The sequence below is a fragment of the Pan troglodytes genome, chromosome 5 (genome assembly GCF_028858775.2).
Source record: "Pan troglodytes isolate AG18354 chromosome 5, NHGRI_mPanTro3-v2.0_pri, whole genome shotgun sequence".
NCBI lineage: Eukaryota > Metazoa > Chordata > Mammalia > Primates > Hominidae > Pan > Pan troglodytes.
This window is the reverse complement of record NC_072403.2, coordinates 143,062,218-143,077,980: the sequence shown is the minus strand read 5'-3', so window position 1 is coordinate 143,077,980 and position 15,763 is coordinate 143,062,218. Positions and strand designations below refer to the sequence as shown.

Below are 15,763 nucleotides of genomic sequence, written 5' to 3'. Positions count from 1 at the left end.
ACAGTGATAGAGAGCTTACTTATAAAAATACTCTACTCACAGTGGGCAGGGACTCTCTGAAGTGGTGACATTTGAGATCCTAAGAATGAAAAGTTCTAAGCAGAAGGAACACTCAGGCATTTTCAGAAGATCTATGGCAGAAAAGACTCTGTTGAGTCCAGTACCTGTAAGAAGCAAGTTCAAGTGGGGCACAGTGGGCAGGGAGAGAGGACCATGATAAGGCAGGAGATATAGGCAGTGGACCAGAACATGGAGGATATTGTGGGCTACAGCAAGGAGGGTGGATTTTATTTTGCCCAGGTGTTGGGGCAAAAAAGCAAATGACTGGATTGGATCTGCCATCGGTGTTTCCCAGACAGGTCAAACAGAAGGAGATAGGACAACTGAAAGAGCCACCAAGAGAATGGCATACCTTGAGGCCTTGTCTAGTTTAAGAATGAATACATCCATGCTGTCCTGAAAGAGGCCAAGCCTGGGTGAGGTTCCGGAGCATTAGCAGTAGTGGAAACGAAGTAAATGGCAACTAGAATGGGAAGTTGTGGTGATAGCTATAACTAAGTTTAAGGTCTCAGAAATATGCTTATGAATGGCAGAGTGGTGTATGGGTGTAGGATGCTAACGTCAAAGAAGTCAAGGGATTTTAAGAAAAGCAACAGCTGTGATGGCAGTAGTGGGAATGGAGTATTTATCATTAATAATAATAGTTACCATCTATTTAACATTGTCTATGTGCCCAATACTGTGCTAAGCACTTCGTACAGATTATCTCACTTTATTTTCAGAACGGTTACTATTATGCCCATTGTACAAATAAAGAAACTGAAGGATTGGGAGGTGAAGTAAATTGCTTAAAACCACTCAGCTGGTAACAGGCTGCACAGGAATGCAAATGGTTCTGACTGACTCCAAAGCTCACTTTGTGCCAGGATGGCTGGACAGATTGTGCTCATGCTACTGAAGGACGCAAGCATTGCAATGTGAGCTATGAAACAAAATCCTCAAAATAGGAGAGGAAATATTCAGATGACAGCAAAAAGAGAGGCAGAAGTTAACAAAACCAGGTAACATGAACCACCAATAAGGAAAGACCTTTGCGTGAGGATAGAATAGGGACAAAGCAACAGAAAACTAAGAGAATGTGGATGATACCTCTGGGTCCTGTGGAATTTGGGATTGGGTGAAATGAGCAGCCTTCACCTAGAGGAAGCTGTGATTTCAATCAGATAAGAGCCGAGTTTCAGCTAAGGCAAGAAGAGGTGTTCCTGGAAAATGTTTAGGGAGTCCGGTTGCTAATTTACAATGTAACAGAATAGCATAGTAATTAAGAGCACAGAATCTGGAATCAGACTGCTTGGATCTGAGTCCTGGTTCCACTACTCACTAACAAATTACTTAACTTCTTTGTGCCTCAGTTTCCCTGCCAAATGGGAGTGATGACAATGGTCTTCCCACTGTTTGGATGTGGTTTTTCCCCACCAAAACTCATGTTGAAATTTGATTCCTAACATGGTTGTGCTGGAGATGGAGCCTTGTGGGAGGTGTTTGGGTCACAGGGGTGGATCCCTCATATATAGATGAATGCCTTACATCAGGAGTATGTTCTCACTTTCATGGGACTGGATTAGTTACTAAAGAGTACGGTCTTATAAAAGTGAATTAGGCTTCCTAGATTCTCACTTGCTTCCTCTATCGGCAAGTGATCTCTTTGCATGCACCCACTCACTTTTCCACTTCTCTGCCATGTTTTGACCCAGCATGTGGTTCTCACCGGGAGCCAGCCAGTGCAGTGCTATGCTCTTGAACTTCCCAGCCTGCAAAATTGTGAGCTCAATAAACGTCTTTCCTTCATAAATTACCCAGCCTCAAGTATTCTGTTATAGCAACACAAAATGAACGAAGACAGCCCCTACACCTCATAGGTTTGTCAGGACGAAATTGATATTTAATAAGATAATTAGAATAATGCCTGGTACAAAGTCAGTCCGTTTAGAAAGTGTTTGATTGAAAATCAAGTAAATAAAAGAGGTGAGAATAAAAAGGATTAAGAGAGAGATGAGAAAGGAGAGGAAGGATGAAGTGTGCTTGGAGGCATATGCAAACAGAGGCAGGGTATAAAACTAAGGCTCTAATGGCCTCAATGGTGCAGGTCTGTGAATGCAGCCATCCTAGTCAAGAAGACAAGCTGGTCTTCTAAGTGAAGTGTGGCTAAGTTATTTTTACGTTTCTGAAGAGAGCGTAGCCCAAGCCATTAGGGGAACGGTTAGCAGGCTGCTGGGACACCCACCAGCCTGTGGTGGTCAGAAATCCAAGACTTCATGTAGTAATAGAGCACCCTAGAAGGGCCTAAAGATACCAGAAACTGAACAGATTCTTCACAAGGAGCCGAAAACATGGAATGTAATCTCTCCATCTTTTGGGGGAAATGACAGTCAAAATGAAAGAAAGCATAATGTTCAAATGAACATTCTAAAAACCTTTCATTTTTTCTTGTATGAGATAAATGTACTTAGAATCTTTTATCATGCTAACCAAGGGCACTTTTCTATTTAAAAAAAAAAGTTTTGCAAGAACTAGTATAATTCTAGTGGGCTAAATTTTTAGCAATCTCTCAGTCTCGCAAGCTTAAAATTATATATGGCTGAAAAAATGAATGAAATCACATATCCATTTCTATGCAAAAAGCTTTTCAATGCAATTTCATCATTCATTATAAAATGTGGGAACATGCCATATAAATGCAAAATTTTCAATATCTTCTTAATTCTATCAGCTACTGGGTAATTCTAGGAAAGAAGGTGCTGTTTTATTCTGGAAAAAAAAAAACACACAGGATCACTCAAGGTCAAGCTAGGAAGCTGAGACACAGCCTCTGATGCCATACACCTTACCTGCTCCCTCCAGTGGCTACCACCATAAGCCCACATGTACATGTGATGCAAAGAAGGGCTTGGTCTCTTTAGCCCACCAGCAGGTACCAAAAATAACTGTTAGTAACAGCATAATTTTAATGGTGTAGGAAAAAAGAAATATCTTTTTCTCACCCATCCTATATTCATTGTTATAGACAACTCCATAAAAAAGACAGATTAACAAGAGACAAGCATACCAATTTATTTAATAGAAGTTTTATGAGACATGGGACCTTTTATAAGAAAATAATGACCCAAATAAACATGTAAACCTGTGTATTTTTATGCTATGTTTGATGAAGAAGTGGATAGTTGTGGAGAAGTACAATTGAATTAAAAAGTATGATCTAATGGCAATAAACTGGGGGAAACTTAGCAAGGCCTACTGACTCAGCTTCTCCTCTGTGACCCAGTGTCCTCAGAAAGGAGGATGTTCCATTCCTCCAGGCATAGAGAGCGCATATCTCAAATGTGGGTCTTACGACCTCCTTCAGGGAAGGGCAGGAGGGCAGAGAGTGACTTTCCTACTTCTGCTGTTTTCTCAAATTCCTTTAGCTTAAAATATTATGGAGTAGCATATCCTGACCCCCATTAATGGTAAAAGCTCATCAATTTAGACTCTACTAGTTCAAAATGTCCAATAATTTTCTTCAATTTTACACATTAAAAATTCTAAATGACTCTTTATCCTGCCAATATTTAGTAATGAGTACAAAGAGTAGTGTCTGAAATTGGTTCCTTTTTTCCTAAGAACTATGTAACACTTTAAGAATTTATTTTTTCAACTTGTAAATCTAAAAACTCTCTCCATGAAAATTAGGTAAATCAGACTCAAACTTTGAACAACACAGGTTTGAACTAAGCAGGTCCACTTATATATGGATATTTTTCAACAGAAGTTACACACGTGTGCCTGCCCCTCCTGCCTCCCCACTTCCACCTCCACCTCTTGTGCCTCTGCCACCCCTAAGACAGCAAGACTCACTCCTCCTCTTCCTCAGTCCACTCAATGTGAAAATGATGAGGTTGAAAACCTTTACGATCATCCACTTCCACTTAATCAACAGCAAACATGTATTCTCTTTGTTAGGATTCTCTTAATAGCATCTTCTTTTCTCTAAATTATTTATCGTAAGAATATAGTATATATTAATAATACACGTAACATATAAAATATGTGTTAATCAATTGTTTATGTTATCAATAAGGCTTTCAGTCAATAGTAGACTATTAGTAGTAAACTTCTGGAGGAGTCGAAAGTTACATGGAGAATTCTGACTACGCAGGGTTCTGGGCACCAATCCCCACATTGTTCAAAGGTCAACTAGAATTACTTTCTTTACAAATTATCCTGCTTTACAGTAAGTCAGTCTAGCTCTGTCTCCATTATTTTGAATGAACAAAATTTTAATATTCCTGTGTAGGCATATACATACAATTTATTACAAAGTTTTAAGAAACTTTGGTCAATGGAATATATTCTTCTGAGAGTTAGAATATATCATTTGAACAAACAGCTTATAAAATATGATACAAAAACAAATATTAAATCATTTTACTGATACTGTTGGGTTAAAGTGGCACTAATCCTAAGGCATTCTTTTTTTGAGATGGGGTCTCACTCCATTGCCCAGGCTAGAGTGTAGTGGCACAATCATGGCTCACTGTAACCTCCAGGCCCTGAGCTCAAGTGATCCTCCTACCTCAGTCTGCTGAGTGGCTGGGATTATCGGCGCAAGCCAGTGTGCCCAGCCTGAGGCATTCTTTAAAAAATATATCTAAAGAAGTAAAATACTGACAAAAATCCCATGTGCTGAACATTCTGAATATCTGAACACTATGTAAATAGAGGCTATATCTAAACTTCAATGCCTGACACAGTAAGTCCCCAATAATTAATAAATACATGTTGCTTCAGTAAGTGAATAAAGTTTTCCATGTATATTCAAATATTTAGGTTCCTTATAAAAGTGCATAAAAATTACAATAAAAACAATAGTACAATACACACATAAAAGATTAAAAGCAAGTATAACAGTGATTGTATGAGGGGAAAAGAATGTTGTTCTCCCTCCAGCTTCTATTTTTTATAATGTTTTGTTGAAACTTTTGAAAAACATAAATATTTTTAATCAACAGTACCTAATACCTCTGGAATCAAGAAAGGAATTACAGGAGCAGTAACAACAAACCAACATCTTCGGGCTTATATTCATATTAAAGCTGGTGATACTTCACATTCCTCAGCACACAATGGATCTTTCATCAATATTGGAAAATGCCTTTGTGAGAATATTTGCAAAGAATGGATGGAATTCTCAATGTTGCAAGCACCCAGTGAATTATTTAAAAGAACAATGAATGAATGAGTAATTAGAAATGTTTCTTGAGTGCAGAGATATTTATATTACCAAAGAAAAGCTCTAAGTCTAGCATTTTTTCCAGAGCAGCCAAGAAGAAAAGATTAAGTTTAACTGTGGACTATCAGTCCCAAATGATTTGCCCAGGAAGAAAAGATTAACTGTGGGCATTGGTCCCAGATGATTTGCCCTCAGAACAATTAGAGTTGCCTTCTCATTGGCCTACTAATGATTTTAAGTACTCCTTGACTTGTAAATATTGCTTATTTGTTTGCATGCTTGCTTACATGTTTTGCTTCACCCTATCCCTAAAAATAGGATTTAAGATAACTCCAAAGAAGTATACACTATAATAAGTAAATTTAAAATAAAGAAAATGAGACAAACGGAAACTAAAACTGGAAAGATAACATGAAGCCAGGTATGAGGTAAGTGCACAAAAAGAATAGCATTATGTCCTATATTCTAAATTGAAGTATGCAATAAACTGGATTCTAAGTTTTCAAGTAATCAATTCTAACCCAAAGACACAACTTAAATGTTCAACATTCATTAGGTAAAAAACAACATGTTCAAGAGAAATAGTCCGGATATTAAAATTAAAAAGAATTTTTTTTTCTTTTTTTTTTTTTTTGAGATGGAGTCTCGCTCTGTCACCTAGGCTGGAGTGCAGTGGCACGATCTCGGCTCACTGCAACCTCCGCCTCCCGGGTTCAAGTGATTCTCCTGCCTCGGCCTCTTGAGTAGCTGGGACTACAGGTCCCATCACACCCTGCTAATTTTTTGTATTTTTAATAGAGACGGGGTTTCACCATATTGGCCAGGCTGGTCTCCAGTACTGGCCACTCCTGACCTCACGATCTGCCCACCTCGGCCTCCCAAAGTGCTGGGATTACTGGCATGACCCGCCGCACCCAGCCAAAAAGAATTTTTTCTAATCAACTCATGTTATTTAACAAGATATAATCAACATTTGTAATACTTAAAATAAACACAGAGAATTTCCATAAACCTGTTTCTTAGAAAATCATCAAATAATGCCAAAAGAATTATAGTAAAAGCAATTCTGTAATATCAATTCTACAAAGTTTTACACGATTTTGTCTAAGTACCTATACAATTTTTTTGATGGTCTGGCTTACTCTAGAAATGTATTTCTCAGTGAGAGGAATAGACGCTCTTGCAACAAATAGAAAAAGAAAGGAGGGGCTGGGCACAGTGGCTCATGCCTGTAATCCCAACACTTTATGAGGCTAAGGTGGGACAACTGCTTGAGGCCAAGAGTTCAAGACCAGTCTGGGCAACATAGTGAGACTCCAACTCTTAAAAAAAAATTAGCTGGCCATGGTGGCACACACCTGTAGCTGAGGCAGGAGGATCGCTTGAGCCTAGGAGGCTCAAGGCTGCAGTGAGTCATGATTGCACCACTGCACTCCAGCCTGGGTGACAGAGCAAGACTCTGTCTTTAAAAAAGGAAAGGGGAAAAATGTTATGATAAACATACCTAGTAAAGATGTAATAGCCAAAATATTTCCTCCATAGAAGTCTTGCATATCCTTTAGTTGATTTATTCCTACATGTCTCTACTGTTCTTGTTATTAAAAATTGTGCCTCTTAAAAAATACTTTAATTATTTATAGGTTTTTGTATACTGATCATGTACCTAGGGACTTCACTGAAGCTATAAGTTTCTCCTATGCAACCTAATAATTTGTCTTTCTCTCGATTTTAAAACTTCTAGCTATCATTTGTTTTTCTTTGTGACGTCAACGAACAAAGTTTCTTCACACTCTCTATGAACCAGAAATCTCAATTCATAAAATCCAATATACTGCTCTCTGATCACACCTCCTAATTTTCCTTTCTCACTCTTGAACTTCTACTAACTCTAATCTTCAGCCCTATTACTCTATTCTCCTTCCAAATATTAGTCCCATCCAGACTTTACTGCCTTTTCTAATGTACGTCCAATAATGATCACATCAAACATTCTACCACTCTCTTGACAGTCTGGCTCCTTTGTCTTTTTACCACACCTACCATACATTTACCACACCTACCATACAAGTGCTCCAGTATGGATTAATTCAGTTTCCCCTCTCCATTCTCACAGCTAAATCCTACATAGTACTTGAGAAGATCACAGATTAGTACCATTACAAATTTCTGCACTCATCCCAAATGCACCTTCTGCATTGCTCTGCAACCCCATTACATGCTGCTTATTAAACTTTCCCCTTCCATTTCCCTTGGTCGCCATTCTAAACTTTCACCGCTCTCCTCATGCCCTTATTTTACCTTCACTGCTCCCTTTAGCATATGAATCTCATTTGATGGTATCTCTAGATTTGCAATTTATACTTCAGTAACACTAAACTACTTGTAGGCCCCTAAATAGGACTTGATTTATTTGCATATGCTGTTCCCTCTACCCAGGATACACTCCTCCAATTTGTCCAACCAGAAAACCTGTATTTACCCTTCAAATGTCAACTCAAACGCTATTTCTCCTATGAAATCTTCCTCAATCCGCCCCCTTCTCCTATGTGCCTGCTATACTCTGTGCCTCTGCCTCTAGCTACAAAAATTATTGTTATTATTATATTGCACTGTAATTGCTTGCCTGTTTGTTTCTGCACAAGGCTATATGCTCCTTAAAGGAAAAGGATCTTTTTTTTTTCCAGTTTTCTATCCCAAGTACTAGTTGGCACTGGCTAATTGCATGCTAAAGGAATGAATTCTTCCTACTCAAGTATAATTCCTTGGGCCCAACATTATGTAGAAGAAACGAAATTTAGAGGTAATAAATTTATAAAAACCTTTGCTAAAATGAATGCGGCTGTGTCACTAATAACAGCAATAGTGAATTTCACATTTGCAACCCAATTGAAATGCTGTTATGTAAAACGTATTTCAAGTACATAACAGAAATCTTCTACTATAAAGATAACTAAACAGCTCTACTTCTGATACATCTGAATGGATAATGAACTCAGCGAACTTAAACCATATACTAGACAGCACAACTGACACTATGCTAAATGTCATTCTAACAATTAATCTGTATGATAATCCAGCCCTATATAAACACTGACATTCACAAAAATATTTATCACAAATATCTTAAGAACACAAAAGAAAAACCAACAATGAAACCTGATCCTCACTCCCTGCCAAATGTACACTTTTAAATGGGCAATTATTAAACTGCAAAGAGGCAATGTAATATTAAGTGAAAAGGATGTCCCAATAGATCACATACAACAAGATGCCCTTTTTATTAAGTTAAAACCAACTAAAATGAAAATACATATACTTTGGGAAAATAAAAGGAAGTAAACACTGACTTCAGGATGACAGTGAACTTAATTGGAGGAAGGCCAAAGGATGCATTACTGAAAGGACAATACGGTTAGATTACTACCAAAGCACTAGCTTCTGTTTGGGATGGTAGATTCCCAGGTTATTTTTTTTTTCTTTTTTTCCAGATTCTGCTCTATTCATTCCTATAGATGATTGTTTCTTTTTTTTTTTTTTTTTTTTTTAATTGTACTTTAAGTTTTAGGGTACATGTGCACAATGTGCAGGTTAGTTACATATGTATACATGTGACATGCTGGTGCGCTGCACCCACTAACTCGTCATCTAGCATTAGGTATATCTCCCAATGCTATCCCTCCCCCCTCCCCCCACCCCACAACAGTCCCCAGAGTGTGATGTTCCCCTTCCTGTGTCCATGTGTTCTCATTGTTCAATTCCCACCATTCCCAGGTTATTATTACATTGCTTTTTAAGAGACAGAGAGAGAAACGTAGATACACAAAGAGAAGGAGGGATGGAAGCAAGAAGAGAGGGAAGAGGGGGCAGAGAAAGAAAAGCAAAGAAGGAATAATAGATAGAAAGAAAAAAAAACACAGATAAAAGTGGACCAAGCATAGACCAATGATGCAAGTGTGTTATGAACCAAGGATTATTGAACCTGCAATGAGATGACATGAAATGACATGACATGACATGACATGAAATGAAGTGAAAATAAAAATTTCTCACAGCATGCAGGCTAATACCCAACCTATTATCTCTGGATCAAACTGAAGTCACTCATCCAGGTTATGATTTTTTTCTGCTTCCAATTCCCTGACACTTTCAATTGTGCTGCACAAGGCAACATGTTCTCCAACACATATGAGGTCTTCTGCTAACACCAATGGTCCTTCTGCTCAGAGAGTAGTCCCTCCAGGGGACTGGGTGGAGGGGAGCAGCATAAACGGAAACCTTGCTGATTCACCAACTGGCTCTCTGCAATGGGGATGACAACTCCCACAAGCCTCTGAATAGGCAACCAATAACTCCTATTCATTGATTCAGTACCTACCAAGTGCCAACTGTATGTCAAATGTTATGATAAGCACTGAAATCCTTCAGATTTATGATTGGGACAGTCCTAAAAAATACTTGAGTCTAGTCCATCATCTTTTAAAATTTTAAAGTGTCAAGTCTCTGTTACAAAATTGAAAAAAATTGCTTCTCCAACAGACAAGATTTCATATGAGTGTGTTGCTGTTTTACCTGCTATCTCCAAAAGTGAGTTTACATGATCTCCTTCTGCCAGCTTCACAAATCCAACCTGATTTCCAAAAGTGCCAATCCCTTGAAAGGGCAAAGTCAAATGTTTTCCCTGGAGGAGTTCTTCTATGAATGGTTTCAATTCCAAAAGAGCATCAATACCACTAGTAAGAAATAATACATTTTTCAGTAACACATTAAGTAATAAAATATACAAAACCAAATAAGATACAAAGTACCAGTTTTAAAAAGATGAATTTTGATATTTGTACTAATTATTTTAAGGCTCAAAATACCTTCTAAATCTAAACTTTATGATTAAAACTGACAGTTTTAAACAAAAACTATGGAAGAAGTAAAGAAATCTTTACCTAATTATAATCACTATTAAAGACATGAAAGTAGACACTATTTTACAGTTTACCAAAAGATTTTTAACCAAGTGAAATATTATATGAACAACTCAAAAAATTACTGAAAATATATCCCAAAAAACTGAGTACCTACAAGAGCTTACATTAGATTATGTGTCAAGTTCTAGATTTTTGATGAAAGTACTAATACTTTTACAGTACATATATTTGTGAGGCACTCTAATAAAAGTTAAAACACACTATCTCTTAAAATATAACAGTCTCTATAATTAGATAATTTGCTATACTTAGACTCAAATAAAATACAAGTTTAATTATATTCCCCAATTGTAACTATGTAAGTTTGCCATACATACTTTAGCTATTTAGCCTATGCAATTATACACCTGCTATGTGTTAGAAGTGCGATATCTTTCCTTCTTCCTTCTTCTTTTCTCCCTCTCTCTCTCTCTCTTTCTGTCTCCTTCTGTCTCTTTCTCTCTTCTTTTTTTCAGACAGGTTCTCTGTCACCCAAGCTGGTGACTGAAGCCTTGACCTCCTGGGCTCAGGTGATCCTCCTGCCTCAGCCTCCTGAGTAGCTGGAATACACAGGTGTATGCCACCATGCCTGGCTATTTTTTTTTAATTATTTATAGAGAGGTCCCCCTATGCTGCGAAAGCTGGTCTCAAACTCCTGGGCTCAAGTGATGCTCCTGCCTTGGCCTCCCAAATTGCCGGGATTACAGGTGTGAGCCACTGTGTCCAGCCACATTTTTCTTAATAAAAACAAATGTTTACAATATTATTGAATTGGACATTATGAGATTTTTGATATTTGGAAAATTAGACTTACTTCTATCCTGAAGAGAATTTTGGTGTAGGTACTTTGAGAAAAAAATGAAATATCACTAGAGGGCAGCCATTACTTAAAAAAGAATTAAGCACATTCATACAGGGCTTTAAAACACCCTTCCAGTGGATTGCTATTCGTTTAAATTATTTTGATCAGTGATTTGCTCAGCCAAGTGTTTGAAAAAATCAGCATTTTTCTTGATCTTTCGTATTTCTAAATTAGTCTTCAGGTAAAGTTTTTAACTGATTTTCATCTATGACTTCTATACTCAGTCTCATTTCTCTGAAAAATTACATAGCTATAAGTATGGTACATTTCTCATTTCCAAAATTGTAAAGTATTGTGCATTTGTCATTTCGCTTTGGAAATGACAAATGCACAATACTTTAGTATATCTATGTAAATGTCAACATTTCTCATTGTACCTCCAAATCCAGTTTAAATTCACTATTACCTAACTGTAGTTATATTCATCCAAACAGTGCACATACTAAGTCAGTATTTTCCTTCACTGTGTGCTATGAATTAAAGCATGTGATAACAGAACAGCTATTCCTGGCTCATTTATAAGTTGGGGGAATTCAAGATATTTGTTTTAAATGAAACTATATGTTAAAGCAGACCATGAGAAAGGTTAAGACTTTTCAGAGACAGTGAATTCTATGTCGTTATTCTTTAAAGAAATATAGATGATCTAAATTCGGTCCATTTTTCCAGTTCTCTAGTAGTATAAATCAGTAAATTTGTGCTAATAAGATGCCACTGCTTCACAGAGTAAGAAGGAATCAATGTCTACTGGGAGTATCACTAACTTTCAAAATATTTTAAACAGAATATGTTTTTAAGAGGGGCTTATGAAAAGGCTTCTTTAAGGTAAAGTAAGTAAAAAGTATATGCATATAAGAAACGAAATTCTCAAACTGGAGTTCAGACCCAAAGGTTGTATTTCAAACTAAGACAGGACATTTGTAAGTCTTTTCAAATCAGCAGCAGGGCTTAGCCTAATATATTTCTATTCCTTTCTTCTACACTGTAAGGATACAAAGGAGTTTAGGTGACATCTACCTCAAGAAATTAATGATTTTTTTTAAGTATCTGCACATTCCATATCCAATCCACTGATCAGTATACTATTAAACAACTAAAACTTGATATTAGACTTTGAAAATTAGGAATCAATATAGGACAAGAAATGGACAATCTAGATGTCTAACATACAGTATAGGATAAAAAGTTAAAAATCAGAGACTTTTAATAAATTGTTCACATAAACAATGTCTTCCCAGAAACCTCATCAATTCCATTCTAGCTGCCCCAAAGTGAGGTCACACCTTGAACCTCACCATCAATTAAAAGTTGACACCTCTGGCCCTCCAGAATAGGGGTGGACCCAAACCAATCAGCTAAAGGCCTTAATAGAAAAGACTGGAGTCTCCTAAGAAGGAATTCTGTCCCCAGACTGACTGAGGTCTTGAGACTACAACATCAACTCTTCCCTTCCACACTGCCCTGAAGATTTCAGACTTCTCCCTCAATCATGGGAGACAATTCTTTAAAATAAATCTCTCTACATAAAGATATACATGTCTACACAGACAGATACAGATAGATATCTACATAGATATGCTCCTATTGGTGCTGTTTCTCTGGAGAATCCTGACCATTCTAACACACACAGAGCACTACTCCCTTCTCTCAACCTTTCATTTTGCGTAGTATCTTTTTTGGATTCTCTTTGGATGCTCTTTCAAGAGCATCAGAGAACTTCTTTTTTCTTCTGATTGGCAAAGTGATCAGACAAAGTCAGGCAAGTAAAATCTCCCCTCCTCTCTGTCCTTGCAGGATGCTCAAGGCTGCTTTGGGTACATCAGCTTGGGACAGATCATAAGATTGACCTCTAAAGACATGAGGTTCTACTGTTTAAAAGACATAACTACAATAATCATAATGGGGTTAGATATTTTGAGTTATTAATGTCTTTTATCTTATCCCTTTTATTTTACCTTTTCCTCAATCCCTTCCTAATTCAAGCCTTGCTCCTCATTCCCTCAGGAAATATAGCTGTCAAAGTAGAAAACAAAAGCAACCTGCATTCATCCTGGCTTTGGTTTTCCATACATCTTAGGCTTGAACTTAACACAGTGAGCTATATAGAAGGTAACAGAGGAAGGGAAAATCTAAGTACGGATAAGAATGTCCCAGAGGCCGGGCGCGGTGGCTCACGCCTGTAATCCCAGCACTTTGGGAGGCCGAGGCGGGCGGATCACGAGGTCAGGAGATCGAGACCATCCTGGCTAACACGGTGAAACCCCGTCTCTACTAAAAATACAAAAAATTAGCCGGGCGTGGTAGCGGGCGCCTGTAGTCCCAGCTACTCGGGAGGCTGAGGCAGGAGAATGGCGTGAACCCGGGAGGCGGAGCTTGCAGTGAGCCGAGATCGCGCCACTGCACTCCAGCCCGGGCGACAGAGCGAGACTCCGTCTCAAAAAAAAAAAAAAAAGAATGTCCCAGAAAATTGGGGGAAGAACAAGGTTTCTTCCAGATTGGAAAGCAGTAATCAATGAGTTGTCTTCAACCTTTATGGCAGAACCCTGGCATGGGGGTGGTGGGGGTAGGTAGAGTACAGTGACTCTAAAAATGACTAAGATGAAACTGAAATTGTCCAGTGGCTTAGTAAAATGGCAGCTCTTATAGCTAATAATAGAGTGCCTACTATGTGCCAGGCCCCAGGCAAAGAGCTCTTGCATGTATTGGTACTATTATTTTCTTCATTTACTTAGAAAGTACATGATTTGCCCAAAGTAAGGCAGATAATAAGAGGTGGTTTTGCCATGATTCCAGAATATGTATCTAGAATTTTAAGCTAAATGGTCAAGTCCAGAGTGCTTATATTATGAGCATGGCCAAAACAATTACATAACCAAGGGCTACCACTTGATAACCATAACAGAGTTTAAAAGTTTAGATTAAAAAGAATATTTATACAGTTTATTCTGTATATTAACTATTAATTGGAATAAATTGTATAGAGACTACTTTAAAATTTAGAATGTCTCTTTGGGTTCTGCTGTGCTTACTCATATTAAAGTAATAATTTGGAAAATTATATTTAAGAAAGATACATTACTCACATGTTTACTTCATCTTCATTTAATAATTGCATCACCAGCAGGGTAATATGAAAGGAACCATCACTGACCATTGCTTTGGCCAGTCGCTCATCTTGTTGTATTATTGCATTCTGCAGGATCTTAATTCCTTTTATAATCTAATAACACATACATACATATAAAAAAAATCCAGTGATTAGGTAAGCAAAATTTCTTTATGGTAAAATATAAAATCAAGAAGAAAAATAAGCAACAACCAAAATTAGAACAATGTTAAGATTCTTCAACCAAATGAATGCTTAATTGTCTACTTGTTCTCAAACAGATAGTTGACTGGGACAGCTTAAAAGGATGTGTAAGTTTTAAAGCATGATGATTGTCTATCTTAACAGTACTGAACCCAACACCCTTATTTTGCAGATCAGATTGCTATCTGACTGGAAAAACCTCTCAATGGCCCTGCATCTTTTCAGAAATTTGTCCTTGGAATACCCAATATGACTCAATAACTATGATCTTTCCTAAGAATAAGGCTTTATTCTTGCCACAGAAAGGTCAAGCCAGCAGACAACATTCCATTTCTGTTAGAAGCAATAATTATTTGTCTCCAAGTGAATGTGTCTGTGAACCCGTTCCTCATGGCCTTTAAGATTTTTTACAACAGCAATAATTTCAGTAGAAATGACTACTGTCATTTTTCCAGACCTGTGGGGAGGGGCATTACCATGAAGAGTTGCAAAGAAGTCCAAATGCACACATTAGAAAAACAGAATCTGCATCCAGGAGAAATCCCCACAGACCTGGTCCACCATCTCCCTTCCTCTCTCAGCACCTGCTCCTCTGAAACAGGGAGAGGAATGATGCATCTTCCCTCCTCCACTTCCAGTTAGATGCAATTCTAGTCAACTTCTAAATGTGAGTACATTTGAAAGTAGTTTGAATACAAAATAGCAAACCCAGAAAAAAAACAACAGAGAAAAGAGAGCACAGAGAAGCCCTAAGGGAACAGAAGACAGAAGCCCTGAGGCAGCACAATAGAAAAAAAGGGAAAGAGTGGGGGCTGACAGTCAATGCAGAATCCATAAAAAAGCAGAGATAAGAAAAAACTGACTCATGAGCATAGCAAACTGTTCTGATACCAAAGTAGCTGTTTTATCCTGAACAATGTTCCCATTATCTGCGGAATGTGATTGTGCAAATCATGAGATGCTGTCCTTGGATCTCACTTCCCATTGACAGAGACTCTCTCCTTTGACCAAAACTTTAGTCAGGCCCCTCCAAGTCTTCTGCTTGACTAGGCCTAACCATGGGCTTCTCTCTCTGTCCTTGTAGAATTTAGTTTGAGCAAGAATGCTGCTATGTCAGTTTCAAGAAATCCCCCATCCTTGGTGTCTAACCACCCTCCATATCTGAGCTCACCTAAGAAACATTTAGGATTTACTGTACCCCCATCAAAATGTTTTCTTCTTTTCTTTTTAAACTAACATGCAATTGAAAGTTAATGGAAACACATATTTTCATATACTTCCAATTAGGATATTTGTATGCAGCCATCCTAATCCACTTTCCAATTCTATTGCTTAAAATACGAAATCAAGATTTTCCACTAATA

The 15,763-nt window shown here is 37.7% G+C and overlaps 1 protein-coding gene across 8 annotated transcripts in view; it reads right to left on the bottom strand.

Annotated features, from left to right (window-relative positions):
• The window catches only part of AKAP7 (A-kinase anchoring protein 7), a 148,987-nt gene that overhangs the window by 104,409 nt on the left and 28,815 nt on the right, over nucleotides 1–15,763 (bottom strand). For all 8 annotated transcript variants that reach the window (XR_010158196.1, XR_010158197.1, XR_010158198.1 and 5 more), the window contains exons 4-5: nucleotides 14,173–14,309; nucleotides 9,839–9,999 (exon numbers count right to left, since the gene is read on the bottom strand). Coding sequence is in view for 4 of the 8 variants with exons in the window: in XM_518739.8 (XP_518739.4) it covers nucleotides 9,839–9,999; nucleotides 14,173–14,309 (298 nt within the window). In the remaining 4 variants the exon portion in view is untranslated. The remainder of the gene's footprint in view (nucleotides 1–9,838; nucleotides 10,000–14,172; nucleotides 14,310–15,763) is intronic.